This window comes from Botryllus schlosseri, chromosome 3 (genome assembly GCF_051294905.1).
Source record: "Botryllus schlosseri isolate E-star chromosome 3, Bs_hap1, whole genome shotgun sequence".
Classification (NCBI taxonomy): Eukaryota; Metazoa; Chordata; class Ascidiacea; order Stolidobranchia; family Styelidae; genus Botryllus; species Botryllus schlosseri.
The window spans coordinates 4,699,851-4,720,681 of NC_137238.1; the positions used below are offsets into that span (position 1 = coordinate 4,699,851).

At 39.3% G+C, this 20,831-nt stretch overlaps 2 protein-coding genes across 3 annotated transcripts in view; both read left to right on the top strand.

Annotated features, from left to right (window-relative positions):
• LOC145436591 (uncharacterized) overlaps window positions 1-20,620 on the top strand; it is a 160,781-nt gene extending 140,161 nt beyond the window's left edge. The window contains exons 2-3 of the mRNA XM_080313970.1: window positions 17,510-17,689; window positions 19,064-20,620. Of these exons, the coding sequence (XP_080170096.1) occupies window positions 17,521-17,689; window positions 19,064-19,827 (933 nt within the window). The 5' untranslated portion in view covers window positions 17,510-17,520 and the 3' untranslated portion in view covers window positions 19,828-20,620. The remainder of the gene's footprint in view (window positions 1-17,509; window positions 17,690-19,063) is intronic.
• LOC145435643 (uncharacterized) lies at window positions 1,244-8,822 on the top strand. 2 transcript variants are annotated; one of them, XM_080312941.1, is made up of 7 exons: window positions 1,248-1,905; window positions 4,553-4,677; window positions 5,022-5,089; window positions 6,417-6,519; window positions 7,217-7,282; window positions 7,627-7,698; window positions 8,445-8,822. In XM_080312941.1, exons 3-7 carry the CDS (start codon window positions 5,067-5,069, stop codon window positions 8,712-8,714), a joined length of 534 nt encoding a protein of 177 aa, XP_080169067.1. In that variant the 5' UTR covers window positions 1,248-1,905; window positions 4,553-4,677; window positions 5,022-5,066; the 3' UTR covers window positions 8,715-8,822. The 2 variants fall into 2 exon arrangements, with proteins under 2 accessions (XP_080169068.1, XP_080169067.1); XM_080312942.1 differs by lacking the exon at window positions 7,627-7,698 and having other exon boundaries at window positions 1,244-1,905.
• Window positions 20,621-20,831: the final 211 nt, after the last annotated feature.

A 20,831-nucleotide genomic window follows, 5' to 3' on the forward strand; every position in this document is an offset into this window, starting at 1 on the left:
TTTCATTACCTAATATCCACACACTGAGCAGCATTTATTAACAATGTAATTTACAAATAAAATTAAAATACGTTGGAGGCTATAGCTATTTTTTTCACTCGGTCTGCCAACGTATTTATTTTTCTCATTTGGCGCGCGGAGGAAAATAATTGCCCACCCCTGGTTTATACACTGTAAAAAATAACCGTGGGTTTTGGGGTGGAATAGGAGTGGATAGGAATTATCCACCGTAACGTAGGGGTGTACCTTTTTGCTCCACCCCGTTTTAGAGTGAAATAGGCGTGGATTGTTGCTCCTACCCCTGCATTACGGTGGATGACATCCTGCCACCCTGGATTAAGCATGGTACGGCGACCCCACCGCTGATCAATTGAGGAAACAAATATGTTTCCGCTGTGATCATTCCAATCACCTGTGGTGTATAGGCTATGTACGCGCGAGATGCTTGCACGGCGTTGATGTCGCGAGATTGAATGCATATGTGCTCAAAGTCTCTGCTGGTGCAAATCAACATATCGGACGGCCGATCTGACAGACATATCATTTATCGAGAGAGATTCAGTTATTCAGTTTCGTCTGCACCATCGAGGTGCTTTTGGCGACGGAGATGCGACACTAGTCATCTATAGTCAGCACCCCCGCTTTTTTTCTCCTCCATGCTATCCGTGGATGCTGAGCGTCTAGCAGGATCATCATCATCATCATTGGTTTATTAGCAATTTTATCAGTTCAATACACCACAAAAATGCGATACAATGAAAAGACAGGAAGATGTCGAAGCGACAAGGAGTAGTCTATGGAATCTGACACCCACCTTGGCCTAGGCGATGTAAAGAGGAGGCATGCACACTAAATGAAGGTAAAGAAGATAGTATAGAAAAAGACTGCGACAAGAAATAGGGCGGCATGTCATGGGAAGCGAGATCGATAGGTCAGTCGTGGTCCGGTAATCTTGAGGATGGACTGAGGATAGCGGCGGATACCAGTTTTCGAGTCTTTGGTCTCACACGGCCGGGGATCGAACCCACGACCTACCGATCAAGTTGCCGGACGCATAACCATTACGCTATCTTGCTCGGTAAACAGCGGGAGAGCGGGATTGATAGAATATTCATCGGTCAGCCGTGCAAATCAGCACCGTTAAAGAGGAATTGAATGAGTTGAGGGAAGATATAATAGTTTGTTCATTTCAAAATTTAGCAGTGAGCTTATATCAGGAAATAGCAACATCGTTTTTGTTTTAAACTCACAAATTTATACAATAAAATTTAGGCGATATACCGATCTACCGTATAAAGTTTGATCTAAAATTCTAATATCGTTTTGCACGGTATCGAGATAATATGATTCAAAATTACCGTAATGCAACGCCTCAGTTATTTGCGCGGCGATCCCACGAAATCAGCTGTGTTTCCGCGGGAACCAAATTGAAGCGGCAAACACCTTTCAACCACCGAGTTTTATAAACACAGATGACCTAATGGTTCGACTTACATCTTACCATCATATTCGATCAACTTCTACTCTGAACTCAATAATGATAGTTATAATATTCATTTAGTGAATGTAGGAAGTGGCACGCACACAAAGCGAAGATCTTAATATCTGATGCTGATTGATCAACCGGGTCGGTTACGCTTTAGTGACTCAGAAATCGAGGATCGAAAGCGAGAAGCGGAAAGGGAAAGATGGCGAATATGTCTTGCAGTTTTACTATGATGCGAATTTCTTATCCTCACTGCACAGGGCAATAGTTGTACGCTTTAGAATATGATTCCTGTTCATCCTGTTAAGGGATGCGTTATGAACGCATTCTATTCTCGCTGGCCTATACCGGTTACGATATTTGCTCTATCTGACGGTCGGACGCCATATTGGATATTACGTTACGTGAAGAAATTGAAGGTGAGACGATAATGCACTCATGAGTGTATTTTGCATGCTTCTAATTTGCCTTTTCAAATTTGCATGCTTGAGTTAGAGTCATTGAGTCAGATTTGTTCGGTTGAATTATATAGTTGATAACAAGAAGTTACTGCAATTCAATGTCATTTTCTAGTATGAAACCATGCTGGTATATCCAGTATGGAATTGGTGTCGGAAGCACACTTGATTGGTCGTCTGGCAGGCTGAATATCACTATCATGAAAATTCGACTGGTTTACCAAGTCACCGTAAAAGCTATAAATTATATCTGCTCCAGCCATAGCAGTCACCACAGACCCCTGATTGGAATCGCTAGCCTTTTTGCCTGATATATCAGGGGAGCAGCGATGATTTAACTTGCTTCCTTACCAACGAAAAAGACATTGGCCGCATATTCCAGGAATTCAACAAATTCGAAAGAGCAACAGGACAGAAACTAAATGCGGAAAAAAACGAAATCTTGCATATCAACCAGAATAAGTGTTCGAGCCGAAACCCGATTTACGATAATAAGAAAAAACGAAGCATAAAAATATTAGGTCAACACTATGGAAAAAATCAGATTGAAGAAACCTGGAGCGAGAAAATTGCGAAAATCAAACGAACACTATATGGCTACCGTGATAGAAAACTGACATGGGTAGGAAAGCTTACTATCCTGAACTCCCTGGCATCAAGCCAGATCATATATAATGCGAGGGTAATAACAGCACCCAGAGAATTAAAAAAAGAGCTAGAAAAGCTATATTACAACTTCTTATGGCACCCCCAAAAGATGGAAGCAATAGCCAGACGAACGCTTATTGCAGAAAAAAAGAGAGGGGGGGTCGCAATGCCGGACGTGGAATCAAAGTTCAAAGCGTGTGAACTTGAAAAAATTGTCGCGCTGAAAAAATTGGATCAACCGAAGGAGATATGGCATCAACATGCCATATACGAAATCGGAACAAAATTGAAACAAATTAACCCCGTGCTCTATAATAACTCTGAGCCGCATAAATTCCCGACACCCAAAAACTGGGTGGAAAACCTGGAATTAACAAAAAAAATAAAACTCACAAACGATGAATGGGAAGTCGCATCTCACAAAACGCTATACAAAGAAGTCAAGAAACTGAAAGAAAACAATCCAAATATTAGAACAAAAAACGGAGACGAAATCAACTGGAATAAAATTTGGCAATCGAAACATGTGGGACATAAAGTAATAACCAACGAGGAAATAATTATAAACTACAAAGTAGTCCACGAAGGATTCATATTTGGGGCAAAACGGAAAAGCAGAAACTTGACCCATGACAAAGATAATAAACCGCTCAACCTTAATTGCAAATTTTGCAATAACGAAAAAGATGACATAAGACACATACTAACAGAATGTAAATATACAAACGAAATTAAACTCCATGTTGAAAGAGCGCTCGGAATAACAATAATCGAAAATAACATACTCTACAACCATAAAACGGCGAAATTAATGTGGATAATACTATCCATATTAAAGAAGGTTGTGATAAAATTCAAAATAGCTCTAGATATTGATAATAGAAAAGCAGGAGAGGAAAAAATTGGAAGAAAGATCCTGGAAAAATTCATTACCAGAATGAAAAGAGTACCAGAAAATGAAAACATCAGCGAAATTATCGCAAAAACTGACGGATACCTACAAATTCTGTAGAAATTTTTAAAAGTAAAACCATTGAGATTACAGTGGGGGGAGTAAAACATGAGTATAGCAGTAAAATAGAGAAGTTAAAAAGAATGAGAGAAACCGTTTTATCAAGTTGAACCATTTAATCACCTAAGTTGGAAAATATAAAAAACAAACTAAAAAAAAAAAAAAAAGAAAGTGTAATCAAGACCCCGAGCGCGAGACAGCCCTACACATACGAGAGGGCTGCCGAACGCCGGCGGATACGGGGAGCCGTATAAAAAAAAAAAAAAAAAGGAGCAGCGATGATTTTCCAAGTTAAAGTAATTTAATAAAAAATAATTAGAAAAATAAATATAGTGTGAGCACAGGACGCCGATTCCAAACAGGCACAGACCTTGGTAATGTAAATATCGTCATTTCTGCATGAGAGTGTGGGCATCGTGCTATTATATTTCATGTGTATGAATGCGAGTGCGCGCGATAAAATTATAAAACATAAATTGAAATTATATGTACGGTATTGAAATTATTTAGCCTAAGCAATAAATATGTTGGCAGACAGCCAAAAGATGAAACATCTTGATCCGGACATGCTCTAGGTAAGAGTGATGCTTTCAAACTTACCATCATTAGAAAGAATGGTTAGTGCCTGTGGTACAGTTTGAGTTGAAGGGGCACTGCTCTCTAAATATGACGTGGTCTCAAATTAATCAGTACAAAAATTTCATTCGCATCAGCTATTCCGTACAGAAAGCCACTGTAAAGAAATTGTAGCTAAAAGATAATTGAAACTATCTCCATTTCACACTAGCTGCCTAAATCAATGTACTATATTGTATCGAGGTTGCTTTGTTTTTATTGCTTCACCTGTTGCAAAAATGTTTGAGTTTCGGTTCCACACATTCAATCTCCTAATGAAATTTTAATTCCGGTTCAGTGCATATTTCAAAATTTGACTGCTTTGCTTTGTAGAAAGCTGTTTCGACTTATGTACCTGAAGACGAAGTAAGCGAGATCAACGCGGTTCGAAATATCCTGGTTGATAGAATGAAGCGGGCGTTGATATCCCGAGGAGACAAAATGCTGTAATGTTATGGGTATGTTCTTCTCTTTCTGTTATCTATGTATTTGTTCCAATAAAGCTGTTGATTTTGAGAGAAGCCGTGATCTCTTCAAATATTTGTACCAAGTAGTTAATCTCTATCTATTAATTGCCTCTCATGATATATCGTATTCATTAGTCATGCTGAAATTGCATGACAATCGAAATCAGGCCATACCTCAATACGTGCACCGTTTTTTATCTAAAGAAATACGTGTATATGAAGCGACACGTCGATGCACTCTTCGATATGCTGTGTCTTGTAATGAGTTAATGCTCATCTGCATATATCAAGTGATGAACTTTGACTCAATAAGATATTTTGTGATTGTGTTACAGCATCTCCAAATCTAGACCGGATTGTTTCTATACCTACCATTCTGCATGAAAGATAATATGTTGATCAGGTACGTCAAATAATCTTTGTTTTTTTTTGAAAGGTTTACATTTGATTCTGATGGAATATAATTTAGAGAAGTGTTTGCATGGGAATGAATCACCATTGACATTTTATTGCCGCAACCGCAACCAATGGAATAAGTTCAATGTTGATTACTAAAATAGGTCTCCACTTTCACCTGGCTACCAAATCAGCATATATGTATTTTGGCTGGAAATTGGGGCTATTCCGTTACTTTCGTCGTTTGGCAGGTCTACTTATGGTGAGCGATACGACAACTTTTTGCGTCAATACTATATTCATATTGTGTCTGAAAAAAGCAATGCCTGGTCCATGCCTGATCATACCCTATATTTCATAAGCTGAATACTATATAGCAGTGGTCGGGAACCTATGGCTCTTTTGGGTATAAGATATGGCTATTTACCAAATATTTATTTTTGTATTGAATTGATCAATATTGCAACGAGTTGTTGGTAAATTTTAATCGCGGCCAAAATAATTATTCTCGTGGCAGTACAAGTCTTTGAGAGGTAAGGACAATGTCGTGTTCATGTTTGAGTGCTCGGACCCCCTCTTTTCAAAATCATCAAATTTAAGTAACTGTCACGCCGGTGGCCAATATCACTCGCGACTTCTATGTACCCAACTCGAAATCTTGAATTGCGCGATACGTTAAGTAATGAAAGAGCATAGCAGATACGGCGGCGCCCATTTCAAAACGCAGTTTTCAAATACGCATTGTCTTCCTGATCTATGTCACGAAATGAACTGTTGAGAATGTGACAATTAAAAATTCGAATTACAAACAACGCCATAGCTATCCACGTGTAGTCGCGGCGATAAAATGTATACGTGTAACGCAACTTTATGTTGACGTCGAATACTTTGAGAAGTCAATAAGTATTTAGATTTTCGTAATCAGTGTGACAGTCACATTCGATTAATATCAGTTGTAAAAAATTCTAAGCTACATATGAATTGCGTTATCAAGGGTGAGGCTTGGCCCGTCTGTTCTATACCTCTCGTTTCGACCTTCCTTTCCGAACAATAAATACCAGATTTTACTGAGAAAATGTAGCGCTCACGAGGAATCCCATGCAGTGAGCTCGAATTAGTGCTACCATGACGTCTTGAATTTTCAATTGTGACGTAATAGTTGATTGACATGTATAGCTCTTTGTTAGTTGGGATGGAAAAAAATAGGGCCAATATGGCTCTTCGGACAAAAAGGTTCCCGACCACTGCTATATAGGCTAGGCTAGGCTAGTCTAGTCGATATGTATGTTTGCGTGTATATGTTTGACCCTTATTCTTTTTTGTTATATCAACAGACACCCAAGTATGGACCCTGTCCTCTGCTTCGATATGGCGAATGAAGAGTGGGCAGTCAGTTTTGAAGCGGAACACATGACACAAATACACAGCATTCATGAGGTATTGGCAGTGATGATATCAGTTCATTGAGTATTCAACATGCTATTTTTTACCCAAAATTATAAAATCTCCGACTTTCATGTCAATTAATTTTCATAAGCCGTGATTTGCTCGGTATTGATTAGTCATCAAAATCAGATATGGCACCCATTTGAAAATTCCTTAGCAAACAAAGCACTTGCTCTATAGCAGGGGTGGCCAACCTTTTCAGCCAAATGGCCACACGAAATTGACGAACCGTTGCGCGGGCCACTTGAATGTTGATGTCATTTTTTTCATTGTCCGATAGGAGCAAACCAGATTAGGTAATGGTAGTAATAGAACCTATAATCAAAATCAATAACAATTTGCCATGTGCTAGCTATTGACGTAGCCAGGAGCCAGACACGTTTTCGTAAATTTTATTTGTTGGTATATGACCATAAAGTAGAATATTTCGCAGCGGATTTATTTGACTTGGAATTTTTCTTAGCCCTTTGCGCGATTTATGGTCACTTGATTTCTTGCCCCTAATTTACAGAAACGAGTTCAACTATAGTGACACGCGCAATGGTTTGTTGGATTATTGTGGCCCTCTGGCCGAAAAGGCTGGTCGCCCCTGAACTATAGTAATTGAAAGATTACAGCAATGTCACTTGCTAATAAACTAGCTCCCCGCAATAACTAACTCCTGACTTCAATATTGTATTGTTTACAGAATCTCAGATGGTCGCTACCGGCCGTTTTTCATGAAGAGTATTGCCACTTCCTATTCATTGATCAGGTACGAAGCTCATCAATGTTATTAGCCTATGAATCGATTATCAACTCCACTATGTAAATTATGCACCATTGGTATTTTATTGCCGCAACTAATATAATTCGTTCAATGTTGGCGACTAAGAAAAGATCGCCACTTTCACCTGGCTGCCAAATCTGCATATTTTATTCCAGCTGTACCAAGTTTAATTTTTTTTCCAAAATCCGTTGTTGCTCTGATATTTTGACTGACTCTCCATTTATGTGTCACAAATACATTGACCGCAACCAATGTGATCAAAGTTATGTTGTCATCAACTAGTAAACTTTTGCTCCCCGCAGTACCCAATTTTATTATTGTATTTCTAGATTGGATGGTCGCACTTCGCAGTACCCGCCGTTTTTCACGAAAATTATGACCACTTCCTATTGATTGATCGGGTACGAAGTTCATCAATGTTAAATTAGCATGTGAATCTATTATCAATTATCCTATGTAAATTACGCACCATTGGTATTTTTTGCCGCAACTAACATAATTAGCAATGTTGGTGACAAAAAAAGATTGCAACTTTCACCTGGCTGCATAATCTGCTTAGTTTATTCCAGCGATTCCCAAACTGTGTGTCGCGGATTTTGAACAAAAAACATGGTATAATATTGAATATAAGCAAAATGTTCACACAAACCTGAACCTTTCAGGGTTCTTACCATCCCTTTATTCACGTTATTCTGTTTATATAAGCTCTGAGAGTTTTACTAGTAATGAAGCGAAACTGCCTCGTGATTTCCCGAATTTAAAAAAATACAAATTAGGTTATCAACTATTTTGAGGCTTCGCGAACCCCCTGAAAATGCTTTGCGGACCCCCGGTTGGTAATGATACATCTTACTTCGAAAAGGCAACTTGACTTGTGACTTGACTCGAGTCACTTGAGACGTAATCATACATCTTACTTCGAAAAGGCAACTTGACTTGAATTCTGACTTGACTCGAGTCACTTGAGACATATTCATACATCTTGCTTCGAAAAGGCAACTTGACTTGAATTCTGACTTGACTCGAGTCAAAATGACTCGTCACTCGAAGGTAGTGGCTTGATCCCAACACTGCTGATAGCTAGAAGTATGTGTCTGTGTGATGTGCTGTGTAGATTTGTCCTAATTCTTTTTTGATATAATAACAGACACCCAAACACGGAAATGGATACCCTGTCATTTGTTTTGATACGACGAATGAAGAGTGGACAGTCGGTTTTGAAGGGCAACGCATGACACAAATACGCAGCTTTCATCAGGCATTGGCGGTGATGATATCAATTCATTGGGTCTTCAACATGACATTTTCACCCACGATTGAAAGATCTCTCACTTTCATGTCGATTTTTCTTGCTCGCGTGCCTAATTTAAAGGCCAGTTTTGCAGTTCGCACCAAACTTCGCGAGATTAGTGACTAATTTGCAAATGAGTTGCCTGAAATAATGACGATGTTTGGTAATTTATGTCAGCATGTGAGGCATAATGAACACTTCAATAAACATCACAAAAACCGATATGGTATATAAGAGTGCAGCAGGAATAGGCGTTTGACAAAGATATGGGTTGGTATTGGCAACCGGAGATTGAGCGTTTGATGAAGATTTTCGGGCAGGATATAGGTTGTAATGCCTTGAATTTACTTTTGTCAATAATATCCCAAGGTTGATATATCCGGATAGGTAAGGGTTATATCCGGATAGGGGTGGTTAGACCAGTCTACCCTGTGGCGTGGTTGGACCAGTCTACCCTGTGGCGTGGTTTGACTAGTCTACTCTGTGGCGTGGGATGACCAGTCCACCCTACCCTTCTGATCATGGGGTGGCATTTTGAACCACCTCTAGGGGTGGGCCCAGTTTTTGCAGTGTAGTATGGATTGTGTGAACGTAAGGTTCAGGTTCGCGTTCCGTGTGTGAACCTCGAAAATTTGGAGTTTCGCGGTCACAGACGCACCTATGCAGGCTCTGCACCGTGAAACTTTTATAATATATTGCTATTTTTTCACGTCATTATAACGTGTTTGGTTGAAATGCTTTTGATTTCAAATTCGGACCTCTCTCTGCACGGCGCGTGCAGTATGAAAAGAAATTCATCACTAAACGACCAGGCACCTGGCCAATTTCAAAATTCATTTGCTCGGAAGTTTGCTCAGAATATTCAGCCTTCCGTTTGTGAATCTTTAGTGACTCTTCGCAGTGAGCTTTTTTCACAATCACGCAGTTGCAAGAACGAAATATACTAAATGTAGTAACTCATTGATTTGTACTTAGTCAGTTAATCAATTATTTTCATCAACAAAATTGATATAAAGTATACATTGATGTCTAATGTAAAAATCTGTCAGGCGTACGGGACCTATATTGATTTGATATCATTATTGGATACCCGATTAAGGCGTTGGCTACTGTATAACTTGTTTTTGAAATAATGTCTGGCGCATGTAGAGAAACCGCTGTTTTACTCTTAGGTATGCATCTGTCCGGTTCCAGCCTAGTCCTCATCGAAATTGCAGGCAAAGCGACGGAGTATATTGATTTTATACAATTATTATTGCATCTGATTGATTGATGTGCAATGTGCATTATTATATTTCTTTTCGGAAATTCAGGCTTAGAACTAGTAACATGACATCACGTGTAGATTGGTCCTCACACGACCCAGAAACGTTCAAGGGTTCGCACAATCCTTACTATATAGTTTCCACAGTGAGTTCTAGTGTGGAGCGGATCCAGAAATTCTCTGGTCTTACTCCGATCCTGTATTTTAAAGCTCTGGTCCGACTCCGGTCCGAATCCTAGGACGGATTCTAGAAATTACCGTGATCTGCTCCTAAAAACTTCGATAATAATTATCTACTCACGGGATGGTATTGGATATTGATCAAACAATGCAAACACGAAATTTGAAATCAAAGATCAAGACCCACCTTTATCTGAAGTAATTGTGCCAATTTGGACTTAGCATGTGGTTTATTTCCGTGAACGTTTCACTTTAACTATTGATTCGAGGGTGGAAGAGGGTAAGGCTGTCTTATTCTTCGTAAAAAGTACTGATCCTGCTCGGATCCGACTCCGGCAGTATCAGAAAAAAGTGTGTTCACGCCATTGATTCATGTGCCAGAATGACGGATACATGACTTCACCTTCAACAACGCGAATCAAGATATTTGTGATGGAAAGATATCGACCCCTTCGTTGCGATCCCCATACCTTTATATTTTTGCTATATAACTGCAGACAAAAGCAGCCTTCAACAACTTGAGGCATTTTCGGAAAGTCAGAACGGCATTCCTTTCGCTGAATTGGCTCTATTTTTTGAGATTTGAGATTTTTTATTAAAAAATAAATAAAAATCGTTAACTTTAGTAACTGCCAAATGTAAACAGAAGTATCAGTAACATACATATTGGAAATGTCTGTGAAGGCAATGCATTACTTATTCTTGACCATATATTCCACTATGTCTATTTGCTATTGTAGCATCCCATTGCATCAGCAACAAGACATTGAAGACACGCTATTTTGGACAGCACACATCATTTAGCTGTATCCTATACACAATATGTTGCTGTATTGTATATCTCCACCATTATGAGCGATTTCCTCAACTTTCTGCAAACTGTACATCATAAGACAGTAAACCAGGCGTTGGAAGTGTAACAGTAGAAGCATCATTCTGATAAGATGAAGTTTCCTTGTATTCTTAACCAAATGTATACACTGTTCCCTCTAATCTGTGTGCCTGCGCAATTGCGCAGTGCTGACACGGTCTCTGCGCACAGAAAATTCAAGCTGCGCACAAAAAAACGAAGTGATGACTTTTTCTTTAGTCGTTACGCACTATGTTGGTGAAGAAACCGCGCAGTGAGTTCGTGAGTGCGTGCAGACTCGTGAAGAATTAGAGGGAACATTGCTATGTACAGTGTCGAGTACTCCCTTCAGTTATCACACTACACCAAAATCTCATTTTACAGCTATGTAGCTATAGCTTAGTTCTATAGTTGTGTAAGCTGCTTTGATACACTACTAAATGTACTTTGGGCGTTACTAAATGTAGTGCTTGTGCTTTGACGTCATCTGTTTTGGTTTAACTGCTAATATCGCATAATTTTGGCTTGATCTTCACATGAAACATATGATTCCCGTTTACAAGGCTCTTCGTGTTAACGATTGCGTGTTTAGCGATATTGCTTCAGAATTAGAAAAATACGGTATGCAAACGCTTGAAGACACAGAGGTAGATTCACCAAAGTTGTAGAAAAAGAGAACTTCACTTACGCAAGATCATTTCATCAATCTGCACTAGTTGTGTCAACATTTTGGAATTTGTCATTTCACTTTGCCCGATTTTAGTATTTGTAATATGTTATAATAAAATATAATTTCGGAATGATGGTTGCTATTAGAAAATCATGACATAAAACATTGTCTCTTATACCAGGGGTTCTCAAAACATTTCGCCTCGTGGACCACTTCGGTCTATTTCTGAGTCAAAGTTCTCCCTAAGAGAAAGAAGCTATCAGAGTAAAAAAGGCCATTTTCTCATACAAACATCTTTTGACCGAAAGATGAGACTGGCGCCGCGGCTTTAAAGCGCTAGGACAAAGATGCCCAAACTATTCCGAATGTGGACCGCATGACACTTTGGTAATGCACCACTGACCACGTCCGACTCAATTATAAAAAAAAACAAGGTGTAGCCTACTAATGTCCAAGGGCTTACCCACGAAAAAATTGGAATAGTGGCAAATATTTAATGAGTTTGAGTTAATTTTACCGTGTTTGTTTTAAGCCGGTCATCAGTACGTTGTCAACCCCCAAAAGACGACACTCTGGCCCACCATAGGGGGATCAATAGAAGTTTTCGGGAGTTGGCCATCTGACTTAAACTAGGAAATTCATCACTACCATTCATATAAACAATTTACAAACATGAACAGTACACCCACACCATTTCTGTAGCGAACCAAGTACCATTTTACGCGATACACGAACGTGGTCGGATGAAGAATGATGACTTATTCATTTATGGATAGTTACTACGGACCATTCTCACACAAATTATGTTATGAAAAATGAGTCACATTACTTTACTGGGCCTTTAAAGTCAGTGAATGAATTTGGGCAATTATATTGGTTCTGGCGTATATATTGCATGTACAGTACATGATCGGATGTACTGGATGTTGTTCTTTGTGGTATTCATGGCGTAAATCGCATATACGTTATCGGATGTATTGATAGAGCTTATGGAAATAATATCCTCTAAAATTCTGACCACCCCCGCCTAAAAGAAGTTCTCGAGAGGTCCTCGCAAGTTGTCGTCACGTGGGTGTACTGGTTTGTTTTATTGAATAATCTTGGCGCTTATCGCCTAATCTGGTTATTTGCGCCATGATATTGAATGATGTGATGTTCATTCGTCTTTGCCTTTGGTAGTCTTTTCGGACGATTTCCTGATGCGCATCCATTCATCATATATCTCTCTCGCTTGCATGTGAGTGTTTTGCCGCAGATTTTCGAAATTCGACTTCGCTCTATCAATCTGGGCGTACGACAACCTGCAGCACTTGAAAATTTGGCAGAGCCGTGTCTAGAACGTAAAGCCATTGGTGCCGTGACGGTCTCGCTTAGCATAGTGCGGCACTCGCTTCCCGGCGTGTATTGCTAATAATTTCTTTGTGAAAGCATACAAGCAATTTGGTCGAGAGGCTGTCGCGGAACCAATAAAATCGTCTTACGAGCCGGAATTTTAGCACACCTGAACCATCAGTTCAAAGGAAATCAGGGGGGTTTCTACTAAGGGGAATATTCAAAACAACATTTAAACATTATTATAGCTAACTTTCAGGCACGCAATTGGAAAGAACTACTATACTCCAGTTGAGAACCACTGTCTTATATACGATTACATACATTATATACTACTATGCTCTTGGTGGTTATAAAAACCATTTCATGGCAGGTTAATGCAACCTGTGAACACTCGAATGACGAGTGCTATTATTCGTAAACGTCATGAGGCACTTTGCCAAAATGATTGATGCATCTACATCACACGTTCATCCACTTCAATCACTTGGAAGTGTTGCCTATCGATAAGGAAATTACATGAGCGTGGAAATCATTACAATCGACTACTTTAGTGATTCGAGCCCCGTGTTTGCGCATGACTTATATGACTATACTATGGTATACGCTTACCTCATGGCAGGTGATACTAATACTAGTAAGTAGTGGCTTAGTTATCGGAGGCTTCATCGCTAAGCGTGATAAATTAAATAGCAATACATCGAAAGTCTTGGGATGAAAGTGGATACGTATCAGCTCCTAGCTCTGATGCTATTTGTGGCAGGTTTGATGGTTACATATGTTTTTGAATGTCATACGATATAAGCATAAAACTCATTACCGCTATAGATGGAAACAACAAGGCTGTAGCGTATACCAGTATCAGTGTGCCAGCTGATTGCTAGCCAGCACGGATGATGTTCAAACATTGTTTTTCGCAAGCCGACGTGGTCGACTTTTACGATCTCAACTATCCTTGCCGTGCTTTTCGTTGTTTTAAATATAAGAAATAATAAGGTTTTAACTAGATTTTATAACATTCTTTGGACCTTCGAAAACGCGCCTTGGGAGATCACGCGATATATTACCACTGTGAATCGATATCAAAACGTAAAGTTCCTAATTTATAATGGTCGTAGATGTGGATTATCAGAGTTTTTATACGCAATTAAGAGCTATTAATATATTGATCATAGATTTATAATCGATAACTGCACCGATGTAAAAACGGCCATGATATTTCTAACGACTGGAGTACACTTGAACCTTACTGCATAACTGAAGTTTGAATTTGCATATAGTCCGTGAGATATTATATTTGTGAATAAAGGTGAAATGACATGACTATTAGCGGTAACATATTATTGAAATCCGCCAGTCAAGTAAGTGCGTCAATCGATGAAATAGTGGACGTGTCTACAAGCTGAGAGGTATTGTTTAGAACGGGGGCCATATTTCCGCATACAATGATTCGTTCATGCAACAGCCCTGTTGCATTATTCACACGCATCGGATATTGTGATATGGTGATATGACGACTTTTAGAAATTCAGAGTTTCATTCAGGTCATCGTTTCTCAAAGGGATGCGAATATCAAAGAAAGCTTAACTTGGTAAGCAGGTTAATTGCAAATATTGAATTTAATTTAAGATCCAATATCACTCTCCCGATCACAAAAGCTTCAAGAAACTTGTATTTTCCATTGCCCGTTCTTCATTTACAAAACTCGGCAGATACATTTGACATGTATTTCCTGTTGCAGGATCTTTCGGGTGAGAATGTATTTGCTTGCATCGATCCACAATAGCGGAATCCAGTATCCGAATGTATTGTTGACGATACCGAGTTGCTGAAACGCAACGAAATTCGTCGATTAAACATAAGTTACGGTGATGTATTATTGATATATTACCACTTCAAGCTAAACATTCGTATAATATACGATGTGCGTTACGGCTACGTCATATATGATCTGTGAGAAATGTTGTTGCTTCAAGGTTTATTAGACATTCGTCTTGACGAATCGGCGGTATGCTTTCTTTTCTCGCCTATGCAGCTGATTTAACGCTTGGTTCAGATAGCACCCATACATATCAGTTTATTGTGTGGTACACTATACCTTGATAGTTTATTGATACGAACATAACATAAGATCCTTACGCGCAGGACTGCAGAACACGACTGACTATCGTCGGTTGCTCGACGCGTTAGAACACAATGTAGTAAGCCAGTAACTGTTATCAAGTAAAAATATTGTCCAATGACAATACAGATGACATTGAAAAGTGAATTTCTACTGAATTATGTGTACATGAAATTGACTTCTGCTCAAATTAAATATCGCATTGTTGTAATGTAAATAAGTAATCGAGATGTTTGACTATATCTTTCGCCACTACCCCAACTTTCCCAGTCTTATCAGTTTGAAATCTTTTCAATCTAATGTTCAAGAGGAGTGCAGTTATACCCAATCCTATATGCTATGTAAAGACCGATTTCAATACATTAATCATGACAAGATGATTTCACTGTTCTGACTGAGACTTAATAACAATCTTGTTCAAAGCAAATGATCAAATTTGTGATGACAACGATTTTACTAACAATATTGTCCATGTGCCTATATGTATGGATAACGATACATTGTTATATTCGACATCACACCCTCCGTAGGTTGTATGGTATTTTATCAAGAACATATAATGAAGAATGATTCCAATTTCATAACTTCACTGCCGCCGCATATGTAATATATATATATACATGATGTGACGCCAAGCCTCACATGGTATGAATACTCTTCGTCAGAGTCAAAGACAACGATATTAGTTATTATTTTCAATGGAATGAAGCAGGGCTATGAAGCAGCCGTAAATTTTAAGTGCTCGAGCTCCAGCTCCGGAGCTTTCTTCTATCATAGATTAGCTGAAGCTCCAGCTCCGGAGCCGCATTATTACCACTGCTCCGGCTTCGGCTCCGGCTCTGAAAATTATCGAATGGGTCTGTCTATATAAGGGGTGACCAAGCCGCGGCCCGCGGGCTGGATGTGGCCCGCGAGGTAATTTCCTATTATATCATCGAAGTCCTGCTATATTATCGAAAATGAATTGCTGTGTGAACTTGCAAGGCCAACCAAACATTACAAGTCTTGCTGCGACACTTTGGATGTTGATGACTAAAATATCAGTTCCGACGCATTGGCAGATTACAATTAAATAGTATATTCATATTGAAATGAACCCGAATATTTTCGGCTGACACTCGTCAGGAGTAATCGTCAGCAACTAGTAGAGAATTGGAAAGAACATTGTATATCAACAATCGTATCACAAAATATGACAGATTAGTAAATCGTCGTAGGCCTACATTACAATAAACTAAAATAGTATTGAAATTTTTCTTCACGCTTCGCGTATTTATTTGTCACACGATTTCTTGCTTAGTAGCCTATAGGTATACGCTCTCCTGAAAATGAAAAAAATCGCCTAATTTACTCGATTGAGTCAAACTGTATTCGCAATATCGGGAGAAAGTATTTTCGCGTTTGCGCTCGCGGAAAGATCGTCGACGATGAAATGTAGGCACAAAATGATTGTCGCATATTACCGGAAACCTTCGATATCGATGTATCCAGACGCCGAATAGTCGTGTCCTTGCAAACTGAGCCCAGCGGGCGTTATAATAGACCCGCAATATACTCAAGTAATAATATTATTGACCTAGTTCATTTTTGAACTTTGAAAATTTTACCCGATTATCGCAGCTAGTGGACCGCGCACTCGTCCGTCACTTGCATGTGCCCCTTTAGCGGAAAAAGTTGGCCATCCCTGGTCTATATAGATTACTAATCTACCCATAGGTTAGTTATCTATAGTAATCTAGAGTCTGTCATCCGTCAGTAACATCGGATGCAGCAACGAAGACATAGGTGCCGCCGTGCCGGCTTGTGGGGTCATAATGAATATTGTCAATTGTCAATAACATCATAGTTGCACTAGAACGCACTTTACTCCATGCCTTAGCTGTGCAAAGCCGCAAAATTCAGGCCTGCTGTTAAATTATGTGAAATCAGCAGATATGGTTGTTGCATATATAATAGAATCTTATAAAATACGTCGGAGCCGGAGCTACTCCTCAAATAACGGGCTCCAGCTCCGGATACGGCTGAATTTTATCTAAAACTCCGGCTCCGGCTTCAGCTCCGGTGAAAATGCACGGCTCCGGGGCGCCAGCTCCTTGCTCCGGCTCCGGCTCCAAAGCCCTGGAATGAAGTTACCACAGCGTCTTTATTTGACGTTTGTTTTTCAGTTTCCGATTCGCTCATTGATTCCCAAATAACTACTTATATCGTTGAATATGTGATATCGTGCAACGGCAATTTGTTACCTGAGTTTAATATATTATTCTGAAAATTGATTTGACTTATTTTGTAACCGCTATATGTCCGTGTTTTTGTGAAACCGTCTTTTATGATCTTAGTGTTTCTACATTATTCCGTGATACAATGTCATTGACCGTGGTGCAAAAGACCGTCAGGCGATAAGAGCCCATTTTCACAACAGCAACATTTGACGTCTGTATAACTGACGAAGTACTCTGTTGAATATGCAATGGCCGTTAACTTGATCCATGTTTTTACACCACAGACGAAAATACCATGACACAACTAATAGAATTTCTACAAAGTCAGAATGATTCAATTACTTCCATCGAAACTAATGTTATCAAGGATAAGCCGCCAACAGCAACAACGACTACCACCTCGCTTTCGACAACGATGGTTTACAATTTGACATCTCCGACGCCGCAGAGCACAAATGGATCAGGTGACTTGGACAACTGTAAAATTCAATTGAGTCTCCACGACATATTATTACGGAATTGATCCTCAATATTGGCAGGTTAATTCGTTTTCATGCTCAGAGGTTGAGTTGAGAGCCATAGGATGAGACTCAAGGAAGAGTAAACGTGGTTCCCGAACATTAAATGCACTTACAAGTAGAGAAGTAAAATGTTTGGATCAGATCAAAACTACTTGGAGTAGAAGTAGCATACGTTGGGTCTGGAATTTAGTATACAAGTAATCAGATCGACATCGTTGATGAAGACATGGCTTGGCAGACTTTGTTTACTCAAATACTTGCGGAAGGTATCTTTTTTACATTAGGCTTCGTTGCGACAAAACGGGAGAATGAATGCGGACAGTATTTTTATCTCAATTTCATTGAGATACGAGGATGTTTCTTTAATTTCCAATTGAAAAAAGTTGATTGGATTCAGAAGAACCTAAGGATGAATTATAAGTAGATTCATATAGTCAAGTGGTTACAGTCAACTTGAACCCTTGGAAAACTTATAATACTGCGTTTATGAAGACCACTGCTCATGGCAAATTAAAATTGACTGCATTTTGTGCCACGTACTATATTGCAATAGTTCGCTTCTCATCACGTCGTTGGTCCTAACGAAAGTCAATGCGATCGTACACCAATTCAGAATGCGAATAACCAGACTATCACAGCTTACAATAGGATTGAATCATGATACTTAATGGCGCGGATAAACAATAGTAAAATAGCGGGATCTATATTTATCGCGTTTGTATAGTCACTCGTATAGTGATGAAAATCCCTCCAAACGCACATTTAACTTGACGAAATTCAGCAAAAAATGAACTGAGCCGTTTTGCTGCTATAGCTGCCGAAGTAGAAGTAGAAGAAGTCGAAAAGTACTGACACATTGTTAAGTAGTACGAGTGAAATAAACCGCATTGGGCACAAATAAAATGTTCAACTACTTTGTCATTCAACACCTAGGGTTAAATAGGTCGGCTTCCCACGTAAAAAGAACCACGCAGTCTCCTGTGGTATACCATACGTCCTATTGGATTACCAGGCTTATAGGTTATCTATCTTTAAACACTGCAAATTTTTGATGAATGTCAGTCACATTGAACCACTGTTTATATAGCCCCGCAGATCCGTCACTTGCTGGGAAACCAAATTGAAAAGATCCGTAAAATGTATCTTTTAGCTCATCCATAGTGTTGGAACCATGCACTATTTTGCAAGGTGACAATTATTTGGATATGAAATATACTAACGATTCAAATTCGGCTAACCTACTATGATTCGGAAACGAAGAAGATTAATGATTTTACAGATGATTTCTTCAAGTAATCGATATAATTTATACTACAGCATGCAATATATCTCGTTTCACCTTCAAGAATGCATCTCATCTCGACTACGTCAGATACGAAGGTTCAATACCACATATGACGTCATTCACATTTTGCTTCTGGATACGATTGACGGATGATACGGATAAGAAAATGGCAATTGTGAGCTATTGTGTATCCGGCGATCCCAGCTGCAATACCTTCGTGGTTTGGCTGAAAAATAAACGCGTGATAGTGAATTACAATTCGAAGACATCATCGGGGAACTTTTCTTACGGAAACTCGAACGGTATCACAAACCCATACATGTACCGTACGCACATTTGCATCGTGAAATCAAGAGACTCATTGAGTTTGCGCATCAACGCATCCGAGCATACTTGGCAGAATTCCCTACCTGAACCATTGGAAGGGGGTGGCGTCTTAATCTTGGGTCAAAATTTAGATGGTAAAAAACAGGACGAGTCTTCGCTGACGCCGTGGCATTCTGAACAAGGATTTCGAGGAGATGTAGAGGGATTCCAACTCTGGAATGATTCTTTGAGTTGTGACGAAATTGAAGCTATATACCAGGCCGGAAAATTGAATTCCGCCGTCGACGCAGAGCTGATTATAACACTAAACAAGTCGAATTCGGTTGTAACAGAAGACGTAATCGCAAATTGGAGTGCTACATGCCTAAAACCTTATTCTACTACTGCAATCGACTGCAAAAAGTCATACAACACCAACATATCAAATTGGAAACAGAGCAACAAATCAGGATTTCGGTACGGGGTTTGAGTGCCAAAACTGTTTGTAGATAGCCTACTTGCTTATAAAATGGAGCGTGTTCAGTACCTTTTAAATTTGTGGCATACCGTATTTAGGCTTACCATACGTCCTCTTTTAAAAGGATTTGTCCTCTTTTTTGAATTTTTTGAAAGTGTCCTCGGAGGACGGCCTTTTGTCCTCTTTTTTGAGATTTTTTCCTCTTTTGTGAAAATTTTGGTCAGATGTAGAGCAAAATGAGAGTGATATGCGTAAAGTAGTACAGAAGTGACGCTCCGGAGGGTATTCCGGAGCGAAAAACGCTATTTTGAGCTCTGAGCGAGAAGATGACTTTTTTCTCTGAGCGGAGAGTTGACCTTTTTTTTTTAGTCAACCGATCACAAAGTGGGTAAAAATTCACCGATTTTTGAGAATTCTTATCCGGTTTTGCAAGTCTCAAATTTCTGAACAAGTCTCCTCTTTTAAGATTTCCAAAATATGGTAGGCCTAACCGTATTCCACGTTTTTATGGTTGGGACTTACTTCTGTTTCAACAATGCTCCGTACCCCAATTGTTACAGCAGCCCTTCCCAACACTAATAGCACCTCCTCCCAAGGGATGAACTACACGAGCTCTCATAAAAATCTTAAACAATTATTATACATTGAGATTATTACCGCACTCATGACTATCTCCAGACGCCAGAGCTATGCTATATGTGTAGCAACGATTGTGGCAATCGCGCACAGTGACACCTGTATCGTAAAAGTATGAGACGTAAATGTGATCGAGTACTGTTTCGATATAGTAACTACAATATTCGCATCTTTCGTATTTATTTATTTCGGTCAGTTGTGACTTCAACTCGAGTGATTGGATTTCTTGTTATTGTTAGGGTTTATCTTCTCATTTTGTTTGAAAAATACCTATTCGCGTGCCGAATGAATCTCTCCGGAAGAACGTTTCAATTCCCTGCTTTAAATACTGTAGCGTTGTTGCAGTTCTGTGTTTGTGTGTTGTAATCAGTCGCGAAACA

What these genes read in the sequence shown, in the direction of transcription:
- LOC145435643 (XM_080312941.1), top strand. Translation starts at nt 5,067, where the DNA reads ATGAAAGATAATATGTTGATCAG. An exon ending in AAATACACAGCATTCATGAG is followed by an intron (nt 6,520 to 7,216) that starts GTATTGGCAGTG and finishes TATTGTTTACAG; the next exon opens with AATCTCAGATGGTCGCTACC. An exon ending in ACTTCCTATTCATTGATCAG is followed by an intron (nt 7,283 to 7,626) that starts GTACGAAGCTCA and finishes TTGTATTTCTAG; the next exon opens with ATTGGATGGTCGCACTTCGC.